Genomic DNA, 17,924 nt, shown 5'->3' with positions numbered 1-17,924 from the left:
GTCGTGCTTATAAACCTGGGCTCAACTGCCTACACGCAAGACAAATGAGCCCAAGCTGCAACCCAGATGGATCGCTTTATTCCCCAGCCCCTTCCCCGCCGGTGTTTGCGTCGCATGCAGAACGCAGCGCGTGTTGCTGAAGGCCAGGGACGAGCAGCCTCGCCTCGCTTGCATACAAAGGCTCCTTGGAAACTCACGCTGTGTTTACAAAGGAGCCTGGCTCAGCGCAGCCGCGCTGGGAGCGCTCCCTGCCTTCACGGGCCGGTTTGGTGTCGGCAGACACGGAGGCTGCAGCCACAAGCAGCCCTGGCCAGCTCCGTGCCACGGCCGGGTCACAGCTCCACACCAACACGGTCTCCAAACACCTCCTGAGGTTCCTGCTGGAAAGTTGCTGTCCCTGAAGTGCCGAGTGCCAGCGCAGACAGACTCCGAGCTCCAGCCCAGCGCTGCCCAAGCGCCTCAGAGTGAGCCGAGAGCGCTCCTCAGCCCTCGCCCTGCTGCACAGGGGCATCAGGAGCTCCACGAACCGCAGAGCATCCGGAGTGGCTGGAGAGGAACCACGGACACACACGGATCCACCCGATTGCACGGCTCTTCCCAAACCCAGCCTCGCTGCTGCCTATTGCTGTTCCAGCCACCTCGGTGAGAGCAGGCAGCAGAACCCTGAGCCACACTCCGCATCACGGGGTGCCACCAAGGCGGTGACACAGCGCTGGCACCGCTGTGCCTCGGGTGGCAGCCGTGCGGGAGCCACAGCACTCTGCGCTGACGCTGCTGCCTCACACTAATTCGCTCTTCGCAGAACACTGGAGCTAACACTGTTAGCTTGGAAAAGGGGGAGAACGGGGGGAAAAAGGGAAAAAAAAGTCCTCAACTGTAAGGAAATTTCACCTAAATGCAGACAGTCTGGGATTTTATCCTGCAACTCACAACACAGCACCGCAACCACAAAATATCCATCTTACCACAACCCTCAGCGCATGCCGCGCGGTGCTTCTCACCGCGGTGCTTCTCACCCCGGTGCTCGGGTCAGGCACAGCCACTGCGAGCCAGCATCCAGCCCTGCTTTTGCTTCCCTTCAGCAGCTCTGCGACCCCAAATCACAGTTCCACCCGTTGGCTGGGCAGCGGCGAACAGGCTGAGCCTGCCGGGGATCACTGGCCTCCAGCTAAACACTGCTCTCAGAGAACTGAGGTGAGCAAGACAGCAAAACAAAGGATGAAGGCGGCCGGCCAGGAGCCGGGCTCGTATTCCCAACCTGGTCCCAGGTCACACCGGCGGGAAGCTCACCAGGCAGCGAGAAGCACCGAACACACAAACAGCACCTTGTGACGAGACACCTGGGAATCTACAGCACAGCGCCCGCAGAAGCCCGGGCGCGGGGAGCCGGAGCGGAGCGTTTCCTAAGAGCCGCCGCGCTGGCTCCCTTCCTTCGCCCCGGCTCCCCGGAACGGGCTCGGGGCGAAGGAGCGGGGCAGAGCCGCCCTTGGGGCTGGCAGCGCGGCCGCGAGGCGCAGCCCCGGTCGGAGCCGGCGGGCGGGCACGGCCCCGGCCCCGCTCGCGGGGAGAACAAGCTGCAAACGACCCCGGCGCTCTCCCCCCACCACCACCCCACCAAAAAGGGCGCCCGGGAAGAGCGGGGAAGCATGGACATGTACACAGGCTGTGAATAAAGCTCTTTGTTCGCCGGGCTGGCGGCCCCTTCGTCCCCCCTTTCCTACGAGCGGGATTCAACAGATCGTTCAATGGCCTCTTGTTCTTCCCAAACATCCCGGACACTGCACCGCTCCTACGGCCGTGTGGCACCGTGCCGCCCCACGGACGTACTGGAAACGTGAGCGGCGTTAACGGAGGATGCTCGAACCGAAGCCACCGGACACGAGCCGGGTCGCTGCTGCGGCTCCGGGCTCGGCGGGGAGCGAAGCCAGGCGGGGTGGGGGGATCGCCCAACGCCCGGGGGGGCACCGCACCTCGAGGGCGCCGCGGAGAGAACCCAACCGGCCCCGCTCGGGGAGCCTCGTTAGCCACACTGAACCAGCGCCCGTTCCAGCCGCAGCGCCCGAGCCCCGAGCGATCGCCCCGAGCGCGCCCGGCTGGGCGGGGGGCGCGGCTGCGGCAGGGGGCACCGGGGGAGAGGGGAGGGCAAGGAGAGAGAGGGTGGGAAGCGAGGAAGACGGAGAGAGAGAGGAAGAGGGAGAGCGACGCGCCGCGCAAGTTCCACTCAGATTCCAACAGGTTCCCCGCTCCCGCAGGGGCGCAGCATCCCCGCGGCGCCGCAAACACCGGGGGGGCGGAGAGGGGGGAGATACAGGGGGCGCGCAAAGCAATTAGTTTTTAATTGCGGGGCCGCTGATGACCCCCCGGGGCAGCGGAGAAGCCGCTTCCATGGAAACCGGCAGCGGCTGCCCGCGCCGCCACGCGCGGGTGAGCCCGCCCGCCGCTCCCGCCGCCGGGGGCGCTTCCCCGGGACCACCGAGCGCTCCGGGCACGGCCCGGGCCGGAGGAGGGCGGGCGGGCTCGCCCCGCACCCGCCGCAACCGGGGCCGCCCGAGCGCCGCCGCGGTCCCCGAGCGCGAACCCCCCTCCGCGCGCCGCCCGCCCGGTACCGCCCGTCCGCGCGGAGCCCCGTGCGCGGGGCCGCGTCCCTCCTACCTCGGGGGATGATGGCGGCGGCGGACAGGAGCAGCAGCAGCAGCGGGAGGAGCCCCGGAGCGCCGCCGCCGCTGCCCGCGGGGCCGCTGGGCTGGGCGCGACCCGCCATCGCCGGCACCTGCCTCGCTCTGCCGCCGCCGCGCGCCGCCCGCGGGAGATGGCGCGTCACGGGGCGGGGACACGGCGGCACGCTCCGCCCCGCGCCGAGCGGGCCACGGGCGGCACCGAGCGCGGCCGGCCCGACCCCCGAACGGGGCACGGGCGGCACCGAGCGCGGCCGGCCCGACCCCCGAGCGGAGAGCGCCGAACGGGCCACGGGCGGCACCGAGCGCGGCCGGCCCGACCCCCGAACGGGGCACGGGAGGCACCGAGCGCGGCCGGCCCGACCCCCGAGCGGAGAGCGCCGAACGGGCCACGGGCGGCACCGAGCGCGGCCGGCCCGACCCCCGAACGGGGCACGGGAGGCACCGAGCGCGGCCGGCCCGACCCCCGAGCGGAGAGCGCCGAACGGGCCACGGGCGGCACCGAGCGCGGCCGGCCCGGCCCCCGAACGGGCGGGCGGGAGCACCATGGCGGGGCCGTGCCCCCGCACCCCGCACTGCCCCGGGCCCGCACCGCCCCCGGGCCCCGCACCGCCGCGCCCCACCCGCAGCTTTCACCCCTTTTGTACCCCACAAAGCTGCTTCCACCCCAGCATCCTTCCTCCCGCGGGCCCCCCCCGCCAGCGCTCTACGTCCCGCAGTGTCCCCCCCCGGCATCCCCGCGTTCAGCAGCGTGCGGTCCCCCAGTGTCCGTGCCCCCTCCCTGCCCCGGTGCACCCTCCCGGTGGGACCGTGTCCCCCTCCCCGTGCCGCTCCCCGCCGGAGCGCGCCCCGCGCCGCTGGAGGCGGTGTTGAGCCTCGGCGGCTCCGGGGGAGCGGAGCGGCCGGAGCCCACGAGCCCCCCGGCGGCGGCGGCGGTCGGGGCTCGGTAACCGCAGCCCGGCAACCAAGCCACCTTTTCTGCGGATTTCTCACCCACGCACCGGATTTAAACGGAGCCGATGGGCGAGTAAAGCCCCGGAACTGCGCCCTGCCGTCCCCCCGAGTGCTCAGCTGAACCGTAACACACGGCAAACGGAGCGGCCGGGGTCACTGGGGGATTCATCCCGCCCGGGAAGGGTCCGAGCTTTCCCCCCACCCACGGCACCAGCAATGGAACCACGGAATCGCTGACAACGGGTCCATGCAAGCGTTAATGGAGCAAACGCAGAGGATGTCGAATATTCCCAACCTTATTAATTAGGCTATTCCAAGTTAACCTGAGGCAGGTGAATTGTCAGTTCAACTTCATCATCCCAGATTCTGCCAAGCTTGAGGTTAAAACCGCCCAGGGCAAGCACTGAGTCACACTGTGGGGCTGGAGAGAGCTTTCACCCTTTGGAATGTGAAACCAGGCTGGTTTCACAATCAAGAAAACCCAAAATGCTTCTGCTGGGGACTTGGTTTCAGGCATCACCACCTCCCCATGCCACTCTCTGTCTCCCATGATGACAAGCTTTTCTGCTCCATAGCCATGCCAAACATCTGTTTTCTGCTCAACAAGTAGAGTTTTGGGCCACCATAACCACCACAATCCCATAACTAAGCCATCTTCACCCCAGTTAGTGAGAAAGCATTTGTTTTACACTGGGACCCTAAATTCCCTCCTCTCCAGAAGGACTCCAGCCCCAGCAAACCCAGCAGAGCAGCTCCAATGGCCACTGTGCCATCCCATATCCAGGCATCCCTAAATGGGTGTGCCTGTCCCCAAATACCCAGTGCAGCCCCCCTGCAGGATATCCCACACTGCGACCCGCTGCGCTCAGGCATCAATGCAGAGACAACCCCTATTAACTAAACAGGTTTATAATAATTCAAGGATTCCGAGGCTGAGGACAATAAGTAGTAGGAAATACAATTTGCATAATAAATATCAATATCACAACAGCTAAAGCAAACCATGACAAATTATCCGCTGGTAAATGGCCGGGAGATTATAGAATGCAAATTGCAAATGCTGAACTCTAGGAAATGACTGCCCTCCCCTCCCGCGTCTCGTCGGCAGACGGACGGGGACTCGGGACGGGCTCAAACTGCCGATGCTCCTGCTGGAGACGTCTTAGTGCCTTCCATTATGCATCAGCTCTCATTTCGAGAGGAAAGCGATTTCCTCTGTCCTGGAAGCTTAGCCTCACATTATTTGTCACAGAGTGTTTAGCAGTGATGCCGCTGCAGCGCGAGGCCCGCTGGCAGTGATTGAAAGCTGCATTAAATCAAATCACCAGCAGCCAGGGACAGCACGGAGCCGGGAGTGGCACGGGGAGGGTGGGCACAGGGCTGGGCATGAAGGACCACAGAGACTGACCTGAGCCACGGGCACGGGGGGTGTAATCGAGGGTTTTATGGGATGAGGTCATCCCTGAGTCCCGCTGGCCGAGTGGGCACTCACTCCTGAGAATCACTTGAGCCAGGGATGCCAGGGATGGAAAGCCCTGTGTCGGCTCTGGAGCAAGGCTTAATTAAGCCTGTGGCCCAGGGAAAACCCAAGGGCCAGTAATGCCTGTGGAAGCCCCTCCAGAACTTTGCATCAGGGTGAGGAGAGGAGCCAGGGACAGAGGAGAGCTCCCAGGACGCTGCTCTGAGCTGCCAGCAGCGAGGCTGAAGCGCAGCATCCCCTGAAATGGAGCTGTCCCCAGGCTACCAGCCGCAGCTGCAGCAATGCCCACTCCAAAGATCAGCTTTCCTTGCCTTGACATGGGTCAGGAGCGGCAGGAATTCCTCCCGGGAGCCTCACCCGTGCCACTTGGAGACCCTTCCCATGTGTCATTCTGGCTCCCCCCGCTGCGGCTTAGCACATCTCAAAGACCAGATGGTGTTTTTGCATTTTAAACCAAATAAGCCATTGTTTGTTAATTCAGCCTTTAAATCAGAGCAGAAATGAACTTAAAAATGAGAATTCCAATCTGTGGTATATTTCCAGAGACAGAGCCAAGCCCCACAGTTTCAGATGCAGAGAGAAAGGCAGGAGAAGGATCAAGGCGATTTGTGCTCTATCCCCCTGTGGCACAGCACAGGACAGTGGCTTGGACATGCTTGGCGTGGCATTTGGAAGCAGGATGAAGCCTTAGATCCATGGATGAGCAGCAGCTGCTGCCAACACACTGGGCCAGGGATTGGAGCAATCCTGGTGCAAGCTGGTGCCAGTCCTGCCTCTGCCACCATTGGGAATGGTCTTAGGGGACACAGCATCACCCAAGGATTACAAATAACTGGCACCAATCACATCCACTGCAGAAGAATTTATGGTAGAAAATGTTTTCAGATGGGGCTACAAAACCAATGATCAATCAGTTCCCTTTCCTTGGTTTCATGTATAGACAGAGGGACCCAAAGTGCTGTTCTCTACATCCCTATATGTAAGAAGGGAAAAAGAACCCAAAGCCACCCAAGTTTTCCCTCCTAGGAAATGACAATCCCCCAGAACTCGTGCAGGTACAGCAGAGTTGCCATTCCTGTGTGGCTCTTTGAGGCTCACATTAAAGGTGCTGCAGAGCCCACGACCAAACTGCTTCCCCCACCCTGGCAGTGTTTGTTCTCTCACCATTTTCTGTCAAGAGAAATAAAACAGTTGTCGATCTTGGGGAAAGCGCCGGCTCTGAAATTTTCAAAGAGCTGCATGGAACTTTAGCCACACAATTCACATGAAAGCGGTGCGGGGCTAAATCCTGTGTACCTCTTTGAAAATGGAGGAGTTTTGTCAAAAGGAGCCCGCAGAAGAAATAATCAAGTTATAGCATTTCGGGTTTAATGCCTTGCCTAAAACCCATCTTGGCTGGGTGTGCCGTGTCCCTTCCTCCAGCAGGACCCCCAATGTGACCAGAGAGCTGCTCCCCAAACCCGTGCCCAGCCTGGGGAGTCTGGAGATGTCTGATCTGGAGATCAGGTAAAAGTGCAAAGCCCGATTTCCAGGCTTTCATGTGCTGTGACAAAGTTGTCGTTGGCCACGCTCTCCCTCTATAAATTCAGGGTTTAGTTACAGCACAAATCGCTCCCAATATATTTTATTTATCTGCCTTCCACTGCAATGAGCAACGAATTTGTTCAGTTTCCAGAGGTAGAAGGGAAGCTGAAGCTCAGAGCTGTGCCAAGGGCAAGGGAACGTGGGGTTCTCCAGCTCCATCAGGCTGGGAGCTCTGGGGTTGGTGCCATTCCTGTCACCCAGAGCGGTGGTGTCACCTCTGTTCCACCACACATGTGCTGGGCACCTGCTGCCATCGCCACATTTTCACACAGAATCTGCACAATCTGCAAATTTACACAGAATCCAGCCCAATGCCCGCTGGATATCCCCATTAGCCCCTTTCCTGCAGGTGTGGGGGGCTGTTTTAAAATTTTCATTTTTGTTTCTAGAGCCAAAAGATTCCATTTAATTATTTTTGAGCCACGAGTGTGACAATAAAACGCAAAAGTCTTTTGATTTTGGAGCAATCCTATTGAAGATCTGAGGGGCTGTCATCAGTGCAGCATCAGTCTTCATTATCTGATTCTTTTTTCAATTGGCTGAGCTTTACAGAGCACAGGGCTCTTTCAACAGGATGATAAAGGGGTATTTGAAATAAACAGAGAGAGTCCCCAGCCAGCGAGTACCTCGGATTGCTGCGGACTGTGACTTAATGCTAACTCCTGTGAACTCCAGCTTTTTATCTTTTAATAAAAAAGCCATACAGATGGGATTCTTTGCTCAACTAAAACCTTTGTTAAAAAAATAAAAAAAAACCCCAAACCCTAAGGAACAACAGATACTAAAAGTATAAAAGTTCTCCCTGAGCAAAGTCTCTTGCATGGATTTATTCAAGACCTCCCAAAAAAAGGAATATTTCCATGGCACTGAGGGCTGATGTGTTGCTGTCCCTGCCCTAAAGAGGAGAGGCTGGCTCCAGCTCTTCTCACACCAAGCTGGGGTGAGAGATGATGCTCTGACTCCCCCGATATGGGGCAGGGGTGCTTCCACCCCTGGGACACCTGAGTTTACCCAAAAGTCTCATTTTTGCCCCAGATCCAGCCTTGTGTTTTGGCACAAGGAGCTGCTGCTGTGGCATTTAGTGCCTGATAAGGTGTAGGCTCCAAACACTTTCCTCTCATCTCCAACAAGCACAACCAGAAAGGTTAAAGCTCCCCAGTCTGCTGAAACAGGATGAAATATTTTCAGACGGTGTTAAAGAAACCAGATTACTCCCCAGCGTAAGGGGAAAGCAGGGCCAATCCAGCCAGCCTGGCTCCCCTGCCAGCCCGTTTTTACTGCTGCAGAATGAGGAGTGAGCTGTAATTCAGATTTTTAATTTTTTTTTTGTTAAACACGTATCTAATTGAGAAAGGAAAGGGACAAATCATTTTGTGCTCTTGCATCATCCTTCCTGCAGATGAGGATCTAATGCACCCGCGCCATAAACTGCAGGAACTGTGCCCTCTGCATGTTGTCGTGACAAATTTCAAATCAAGAGGGTGCTTGAATGGGATTTATTACAATTGGAAGACAAGAAATGGTAATCTTTATGAGCCAATGACACAGAGCCTTATAATAGGAGAATGAAGTATCATTTTAAATGTAAAGCAAATTAGATTACTGGGGTCAAACCCTTCTACAGAGACATCATGTCTTCAGAGTGCCTCGCACATTTGACATCCTCTTTTCAGGTTTCACATTAGCATTTAAGTGTTTTTTAAGTGTGTTTAATATTCTTATAGGAGAAAAGTGCCTGGAAAAGTCAAGACACTGAGATCACAGGGAGGGGAGGAAGGAAGACATCAAAACAAGTGCCAGGGAAGCCACAGCCCTGTGTGAGGAGGGCTCCAGCACCATCAACACTGGTTCAGCACAGCCCACGCGTGAGCTCAGCCTGTGTCCTGCAGCAGGGCTGGGCCAGCTCCTCTCACCATCCCAGCACTCAGGTTTCGGTGTCAGCATCTGCTGGGAGCAGCCAGGGACACGCTGGCACTGCCAGCCCAGCCCCACGCTCCAGACAGGCACCACAGCAAATCGTTTGGGGTTTTTTGTTTGTTTGTTTGTTTTATATAAGCTGCCGGGAGAAAAAAAAATCCCCCCTTTTGATCCCATCAAAGGCCTTATCTTCCCCACCACATGATGTCTCATGGGTGTTGTCTGCCTCGCCTAAATTCCCAAAAACCCAGCTCCATCCCAGTGGCGCTGTCTGACCCTGGGGTTTGGAAACATCCAGAAGGTGCAGAAGCAGCACTCGCTGGTTCCCCAAATCACAGTGCGGGGTTTGAGTCTGCTAAAACATTCTGCTCCTCATCTGCACGAAGTGAGCCTCATCAAGTGACCTCTAAGGACACCAGCAAACCCAGTAAGACCATCCACTATAAACGCACCCCTACCAGTAAAGGACTGGCTTTCCTTCTGTACCTCACTGCTGCAGCAGGTCCTGAGCCAGAGAGTGAGACTGAGGTGATTACACCAGTGTGAATAAACACCTGAGCACACAATGCAAAACTGGGGCTGTTCCTCTGATTTCAGAGATTTCACATCTTAATCATCTGTCAACACCGCACGTACGGAGCGCGGTGCAGAGGAAAGGTCTCCCAGAAGGGATCCAAACCCCGCACATGAAAGGAAGAGCCTTACTTAGCCTAGAGGGAATTTCAAATGAGGTTCAGCATTACTGCAGCTCTCCCTGTCAGGAGCAGTTAGGTTTTCACTGACTCCTTTTGTACCAGCCGGGCTCGCTTTGAAGAATTCGCAAACATCTTCACCTTCAGCTCCCATCTGCGCTCCGGCTCGCTCCTGGCGTGAGCTCCAAAGGCACAGCCAGGGCTGGGACCCGGCTGCAGCAGGTGCTGGGCAGCAAACAGGAGTTTACCCCCTGCCCCAGGAAAGCTGGGGGCAGAGACAAGCGCTGTAAGTAAGGGCCAAGGCAAACACTGCCGGAGGGTCAGAGGGAGAAGTGGCCGGCCCTGGCACGCTGCTGGCCAGAGCTGAGAGCCCAGGAGCGTTCTTGGTGCTGCTCCAGGACACACACCAGGGTCTCCAACCCCTCAAATAATAACAAGGAGGCTCTGCTGACACTCAGTGCTTACCTGTCCTCTCCTTTCCTCCTGCCCTCCTCCTCACTGGGGAACATCCTTCTTGTTCATCACCAGAGACAGGCTGTGGGCATCAGCACAGGCTGGGAGAGACACAGAGGCTGCCACGGACGCACAACAAGCAGGGGAAACCTCAGTGTGCACCTGCCCTGAGGTGAAGGGCAAAGATCTCACTGGGGTGCTCACAAAAGGACGCCAAACTTATCTTCTTAAGCAAAAGGCTTTCCCTGACTGGGGATTTGGGGGCAGACAGGGGCAGGCTGATCTCCAAATGGACTTGGGGAGATAAAAGGAGAGCTTTGCTTTCCAATGGGATTGCTGGGCTTGCCGGCCACCCGCCAGGATGCTGCAAACAGCAGCATTTGCAGGTTGCCATTGCAAGGCTCCTGCCATTCCCTGAGCTGGATGGATGAGACCCAGCAGTCCCTGAGCACTGCCACTCTCTGCTCAGCATCCTGCATATCCTTCGTGCCCTGCTCAGCATCCTGCACATCCTTCGTGCCCTGCTCAGCATCCTCCGTGTCCTCCCTGCCCTGCTCAGCCCCCAGCAGCACACCAGGCTCCGTGCATGGAGCCATTATACACAAACACAGCACACACACGCACACATACACACACATACATACACACACGGGGTTTTAAACATGCATCTTAGCCTGGTAATTGCGGGGCTTTTGTAAGCTTGTCTCAACTTGCCGACAGCTGCAGAGGAAAACATAATTCGTTAACTCTATGCGAGTATTAAAGAACAAAGCTGGAACTCCCATACAATTATATTTTATCTGAGAGCAAGGTGAAATCATTAGATATTAGTGAAGTGCAGTGGCACAAAAATGATCTGTTAGCGGGGGTTCATTACATTGTATTTCCAGAGCCAGGAAGATCAATGTGTTCATGCATCATGAATTAGTCTCATGCCTTCGTCTTCGCTGCTCTCCGGAAACCCAACATGATCTATCGCCAGCCATACATCATTGTTTCAGCATCGCACAGCAATGACAAAGCTCCAGCTTCCACTTGTCACACTGACCAGCTGCATTTTTCTGCACAAGAGACAAAAAATGTCGAGGAGGAGGAAGAGGGTCATTTCTGGGCCAGGCTCTGCAGTAAATTTCAGCCCTTCAAACCTCTCCTGTTTCTGTAGATCCATCACTTTTATAATCTGTGCCTAAACTTGCTTTCCTTGCTTATATCCAAAGCCTGGAAGAGCTGAGGGAAATTGAAGGAATAAATCCATTAAGGGATTGTGCTGAGCGCCTTCCTGCTGGTGCAAAGCTCTGCCTCCTTGGTGCATCCTCTGGGCTTGTGTCTGGAGCAGAGGGGTTCCCATCCCTCAATCCATTTGTCCCAGCCCCCTCTGAGTCAATAGGAAAATATCATTTTCCCAAGCCCCTGTCAGTGTGAGCTCTCTGGAAGAGCCTCCTCTGCTCTTTCATTGTTCTTCTCTCAGACACCCAGACCAGGAGGTGCTGCCTCCACCTTTGCTCACCACCAGCCAGGACAAAATCCTCTTTTTCCCTGCTGTCTAATCCAGTCAGAAGCTTGAGTGTTCCCTTTTCCCTCTTGGCCACAGAAACATCCACGGCTGCCCACTACAATTAATGATGGAGAGAAGGCAGAGCATGGCACTGGCATGGCTTCTCCTACTGCCAGCTCCACCCCTGCCCAGGCCAGAGCAGCTGCAGAGCCATGGTGAGGTGCCCTGATGTCCCCTCAGCACCCCAGAGCACCTCTGAGATGTCACTGTCCCTATTTCACGGGGCACTGAGCTGGGCACCGATGTGTTCAGCCCCACAGAGACTAAGACAGCACCTGGGTCTCCACCACCACCCCTTCCCTGCTCGTGGGCAGAGCAGAGGGGCTGTGCCCTGCCCAGCTGGAGGGTCGGTGGGTGGGCAGGAGCTGCCTTGGCACTGCCAGCCCCCCACCCAGCCAGCGCTGCTTCTGGGCACGCAGGGGCCAGGCTGCAGCGTTTGTTTTTTTAAACCCATTGATCAGCACTGTTTGAAACATGACAGTGTGCCAATACTTCCCTTGTTACGTGACAGATGAGTGCGCGGACCCAGGGCTAATGCTGCTCTCGCTCCTTATTATTCACTAATGCTCACAAAGCAGCTGACAGTGGGCTGAGCTCTTTAGGGCAAATCGTTCCTTTCCTGGCCTCGGATGCTTTCAAGGCAATGATTCAGCCATGGCTGGTCCCTCAGACTCCCTTTGGGTTTGTCTGAACACCTGCCCTGCCCACCAGGAGGGAGCTGCCAATCCTTCCGTGCCCTGTCCAGGGAATCCCAGAACCACTGAGGGTGGAAAAGGCCCCCAGGACCATGGGGTCCCAGCTGTGCCCCATCCCCAGCCCAGAGCACTGAGTGCCACCTCCGGTCCTTCCTTGGACACCCCCAGGGATGGGAGCTCCAAACCTCCCTGGGCAGCCCCTGCCAAGGCCTGAGCACCCTTTCCATGGGGAAATTCCTGCTGCTGTTCACCCTAAGCCTCTCCTGAGGCCGTTCCCTCTCCTTCTGTCCCTGTTCCCTGTGAGCAGATCCCCAAGGGCCCCCCTGATCCCCGTTTCCTCCAGGGTGAGCCTGTTTCCAGCTCCCTCAGGCAAAATTACCCTCCCAGTCCTGCCCATCACCCCTGATCCTGCCCCTGTGCGTCCCTCGGCAGGGCCGGGCAGGGGCTCCTGGCCTGGGCAGCCTCTCCAGCCCTCGCCCTGGCCTGGCTATTGACGGCAGTGAGCGGGGAGCCTTTCAGTGCCTCTTTGTTGGTTTTAAACAATGACTGTTGCCAGAGCTATTTTCGCTTCCTCTCCCCCGCTTGCCCCCTCCATACTGCGCCGGGGCTCTTTTTTTTTTTTTATTTTATTTTTTTTTTAAATCAATGGGCTCAGATAGCGCCGTACTCAAAGTGACCTTTCGAATCCCAGCCGGAGCCAGGTCAGCTTAAATTGTGCTCTCTGCCCCCGCAGAACATGAAAGGCTTTTCATTCCTGGCTGAAGGGCCGGGGAAGAGCGCGGCTGTTTTGAGGACATCCACTGTGAGCCCGGGCCTGGCACGAACAATAATCGGTGGCTTCGTGCCCTCGGCAGCGCCGCTCCGCCGTCACCGCCACCATTATCTGCCGCAGCCCGGTTTTCGGCCACCCTGTTTCTGCGCTTGGAACGGCAGCTGAGATACCCAGCAGAAATCCTGACACCTGAGAGCACGTGGAAATCCAGACAAACCTGAATGTTGTCTCCGCAGGGCGGTTGGCAAGCTTCCCACAAACATGCCTGGCAGCTCTGAAAGGCTCCAAGCCTTTGCAGGGCCTGCAGTCAGGCAGGTATTTTGTCTGCTGGGGAAACCAGAAACCTCACTTTCGTGCCCTCCAGGCCATAATTCTCACACACACCACTAAATTCTGGCGTCTGCCTCAGCTGCAGCACACAGAGCAGCGCCCCGAGAGCTGCACGAGCCCCATGGATTCCCTGTGCTCCCCGTCTCCAGGTGAGAGATTTTCCTCCAGCAAAGAGAGGGAACAGAGCGAAGCATGCCGCGCTCAGCGCAGGCAGGAGCTGCTCCTCTCGCAGGGAAGCAGGAACAAATTGCTTCTATTTCTTGAAACCTCTTCCCAGGCGTACTTTGCCCTTTCCAGATGGAAGGGGGAGTCAGCTGGGCTCTAACAGCGCTCAAATTCCCCTCTGTTGTGGCACCACAGACAGCCCTTATCAAACACGTTCAACTGCAGCGACGTTCCTGAATGGAAATGGCCCAATGTGCCCTGCCCAGGACACTCTCCTCGGGGAGGGATATCTCAGGGCTCTGCTTACCCAGCCCTGTGCTGCCTCTGGCACCCAAACATGCCCTGTGTGTGGCTGCTGCCAGCATCACCTGGCCCTTCCCTGGAATGCCTGCCAGGCCAGCTCGTTAGTGCTCCACCATTAACCCAGGGCCAGAAATGCAGGGAGCACAATGGAAAATGAGCAGTGCTGCACTGATGCAGTTTGGGAAAAGCTGTTTGTTCTCTACAGTAAGCATCCTGCTCTCCCAGCAGAAATCCATCTTCTCTGCCTGAAGTGATTTTTTTCTCCATTTTATTTCAAGAAGATGCTCAGCATCTTTCAGCATTTTACTTGAAAATAAGGACCTCGATGGTCTTTCATACTCAGAGCCTAAATGAGTGACTTGCTAATTATTTACTTGACCACTTAGGCTTCTAATATCTGCAAACAGGTTTCAATTTTCTCATTATTGGGAATTAGTCAAAAAGACACTGTGTCACTACAAAAAATCAATGGCTTTGATCATATTTCCTTTGCCACTATTGGATGTTTGCAATTTAAGCTGTATTAAATTACAATTGGCTTCAGAGGTCCAGATCTTATCTGGGCTGATTTGCTTGGGGAGCAGAGAGGTCGCACAGTTGAACTCAAGACTTGTTGGACTTGCTCCCAGCCAGCTCCTGATAAAGAAAACAAATGTTTTAGAGATAGGGAAAGGGTGCGGAAAAAGCTTATCCTCAGCAGGACTGGTGAGCTGTGGGCATTTCCCCAGAGCTTGCCAGGGCTCCAGTGAAGAGGAGATGAGGTGGCTGCTCCTGCAGGGTGTCTGTCTCTGGGAGCAGGGGGACAAAGCTGGCACCCCTGGAGATGGGGGTGTTCCATTGGGAAGGTGGTTCCTGGGTCCCTGCACGTCCCACTCCTTGCAGATCCTGACCCCAACGAGGACCCTCCAGGTGGAGCAGAGGCCCCAGCAGCCACCCCTCCCCTGCCCAGCTCCCCAGGGCTCTGGGGCACCTTCAGTGTGAGAGCCAAAGCAGGGGGTGACCAATGGTCACTGGCTCTGAAGTGGCATCTCACAGAGATGCAAACCCTGCTCTGGACATTTTATCTGATTCCAAAGCCTCAGGGAACGCAGGCCACAGCACAAGGTGCTACAGGGCCCCATAAATATTTAAAAGAACAAAAAACAGGCTGGGTTTGACAGGGACCTGGCTCGCTGTGACTCGGCCCTCATCCTCTCCCTTGCCTGGGCTGGGATCCCGGCCACCCTGCATGTTTTAAATTAATATCCATGACTCTCCTGCCTCCCTGGCAGCACCTCAGCCTCTCAGTGAGTCACAGCAGGCCACCGAGCTGGGACAAAGCCCTGCCTGTGTATCTCACTCACCTCTCCAGCCTTTGTGTGCGGCTTTGTCTCCACGATGCTTTTGTGGAGAGACATACACGGGCTTCTCTTTCCTCTAGAGCCTCTTCACAGGCTGATTTGGACTGAAGGGTGGAGGAAACAAGCTCGTTTTTCTCGGGCATTGTGTTAAAAATACCTTCACCTCTGCAAGAAGCAGCTGCTGCTCCTCACCGGCATCTTTCTCTTTCAGACCCCGGTGCCCGTGGTTAAAGGGACAAAAGCACAAGGATAAATTGAAGGGACAGTGCTGCAAGAGAGCTAAATATAAGTGCCCCAAGAGCAGTGTTTCCCAATTTGAGAGTTGTTTGCTGCTGGATTTCTACTCCCCTGACAAAAGGTCCCTTTCACAAGGCTCAGAGAAAGCCAGCGAGCCCTGGGAGCACATGGCCAGAGGGGACGAGGGCTGTGGCACACAATGGCTCTTCTCCCAAGTGCCAAAAACCAGACACATCTCACTGCCCACGCCTGGGAATGTGTCTGCACAGCCCTAATGAGGCTCGGTGTGGGCTGGGTGGCCCCGAGAGCGCCCGAGCCAGAAGGAGATGAGATCAGCAAACCCGAAACTTGAGGGATTTTAAGCGCTTTTGACTGGGCACTTTATTCCCATGTAGGATGCATCCGAGAGATCTATTATGGCTGTCAGGCGAGGCTGGGGCTGCAGAGGAAGAGTTAAGTGATGCCCAGTGACACTTGCTGTAATCAGATTTTCACATTGTTTGAGGAGATACAGTTCCTGAGCTCCCCAGCTGTCCGGCCTCATCACCAAGCACATCTCCCAGCAGGGTGGGACGCAGCTGGCACTGAATTCCCGAGGAGCCCACGGAGCCCAGCATCAGCCTGAGCAAACCAGGACCCTCCCAGGGCAAGGTAATGCTGAGATGGAAAACCAGGTCACCAGAGCTGCTCCCCTCCCCTGTGCATCACCTGCCGTGGAGCTGCCCATGGAAGTGGGGAATGTTCTCCTCATGTTCTCCTCAGCACAGGCACCAGCTCACAGCCCAGGCAGGGCACAAGCCCGGCTGCAGCCCTGGCACAGCACGTCTCAGGGGCTCAGCCACTTTCTGAGGCCAGAAATTTGGGAAAAAACCTCAAACCCCCAAGTCACACACAGGTTACTGGGGTTTTTCCTTCCTGTCTCCTGGACAAAGAGCTCACTGGAAAGCAGGAGCTATAAAAGACTGGTTTGTGACCCAGCTTTGCACACCTCAGAGCAGGAACCCTGAGAGCAGGGTGAAGCCACCACTGAAACTGGAGCCTGGGAGCACTGGGCAGCCCGGGGGGATAGCCTGTGGGGACCGAGCCCTGGACACAAGGCACTGCACAAACACAGCAGTGCAGCCCAGAAAAGGATGGGGGCACACGAAAGGGTGCACGAGTCGCTGGCAATACATCCCTGCTGGTGGTGCAATAAAGTACATAAAGCCCTTATTTTTCTTAATTATTCCTGATATTTCACCTGTCATGTTGTCAGCTTCCTCTGAGAGCAACGATAAATAGTGCTTCTCATCTCACACCCTCAGGGAAAGCTTGCTATTTATTCCTGTGATGGGCAAGACATCATGACTAATTAGGAAAAATGGGAGCCCGCTTGCACCCCAGCAGGAGAGGTGTCTCCTGCTCCGGGGGAGACGGGCGGTTTTGGGCTGGGGACCTTCAGCTGCTGCCCCTGAGGCATTTGGTTGCTGCAGTCTGGGAGAGGAGAAGGGTGGAGAAGGGGTTCCTCCATCCCCCAAGAATTGAAATCACAGAATTAATGGATTTTCCATCAGGTAAGTGGCCCTAATTGGGCAGATGCATTGTCAGACAGACTGCCCAAGAGTTAAAATAGTAAATTATGAAACTGGGGAGTCCCTCCATCCCCACTGAGCCCTCACAGACCCAGGGAGGGTCTCTGCATTCCCTTTGTGCAGTTTCAAGGGTGGGAGGATTTACTCCTTCTCTTCCCCTGCCGCCACCCACACTCCCATCATAACAAGGCAGTGGAGATCACACTGCAGAAGACAACTCGTGGTAACTGCAAATACTTCAGATTAAAAGTAAGGAAAGTCAGTGCAGAAGTTGCTGTGCCCACAGACAAGAACAACATCTCAGATGTGCACTAAGCACCAGAGGCAGGGCAGCCTCATCCCCTCCCTTCTCCCTTACTCCACCAGAGGTGGATTCATCCTAATGGATGTCCTAAATGCACACCCGGGGGTAAAACCCTCGTGCAGCTGCAGAGACCAGGCTGGTGCTCAGCAGCACCAGTACAGCTCCCTGGGGAGGGGAAGGAGGCTCCAGAGCCCCAGGCAGCCCCAGCATCTGCACAGCAGCTGGGAGGGAGCTGCAGGAGCCTGCTCCCGGTGACACGCGGCGAGGGCCGGGCAGAGCTGGAGTCTTTATGTTGGGAAAACTAATGAGCACAAAACTCCTCTTGTCACTGTCACGTCAGCGAGCGCCGGCGGATTGTCGCAGCCTGTTCCGCACTGTCATGTCGGGTGAGAGTTATTTGTTTGCAAATTCTACCTCTGGGCACCAGCTCCCTCTAAATAAGCTGTCAGAGGCGGCGGTGGGTGGGAGAGGTGCGTGGGGGAACCTCCTCACAAATCGATGTAAAATAAGAGATCGCAGTTGGCAAATCTCTTCGCTGGGAGCTCAAAGCAGGCGCAGGCAGCTGCGGGGAGCATCCAACCCGGAGCAGCACTGCAGCCCTCCCATGGGCCCAGCAGCATGAGCAGCACTGGATGGACTGGGAGAGAGCCAGCCCCAGCTCTGGGGGCGACACAGGGCACAGCAAACTCTGCGTCAGTGCCTCCTTCATGGGTTTGTCTTGCCCCATGTGCCAAGGCTGCCAGCCCTGCTGCGCTCCCACCCATCCTGCTCCGGGATCCCGGCCACGCTCTGAGCATCCAGAGCTCCTTGGGAATGAGCAGCTTCCCCCAGAGGGCCGGGAGGGAGGGGAGGTGGATGGGGCAGAGCTGGAGATGGGCAGAGGAGAAGGTTCCACAC

General features: G+C 56.6%; 1 protein-coding gene across 4 annotated transcripts in view; it reads right to left on the bottom strand.

Annotated features, from left to right (window-relative positions):
• Positions 1-2,764, bottom strand: part of CADM1 (cell adhesion molecule 1) — a 134,866-nt gene extending 132,102 nt beyond the window's left edge. For all 4 annotated transcript variants that reach the window (XM_059488325.1, XM_059488326.1, XM_059488327.1 and 1 more), the window contains exon 1: positions 2,653-2,764. In XM_059488325.1, coding sequence (XP_059344308.1) covers positions 2,653-2,761 — 109 coding nt within the window. In that variant the 5' untranslated portion in view covers positions 2,762-2,764. The remainder of the gene's footprint in view (positions 1-2,652) is intronic.
• Positions 2,765-17,924: the final 15,160 nt, after the last annotated feature.

Source organism: Ammospiza nelsoni, chromosome 24 (assembly GCF_027579445.1).
Source record: "Ammospiza nelsoni isolate bAmmNel1 chromosome 24, bAmmNel1.pri, whole genome shotgun sequence".
NCBI classification, from domain to species: Eukaryota; Metazoa; Chordata; class Aves; order Passeriformes; family Passerellidae; genus Ammospiza; species Ammospiza nelsoni.
Note: the sequence above shows the minus strand (reverse complement) of the source record. Positions and strands in the feature narration are given on the sequence as shown.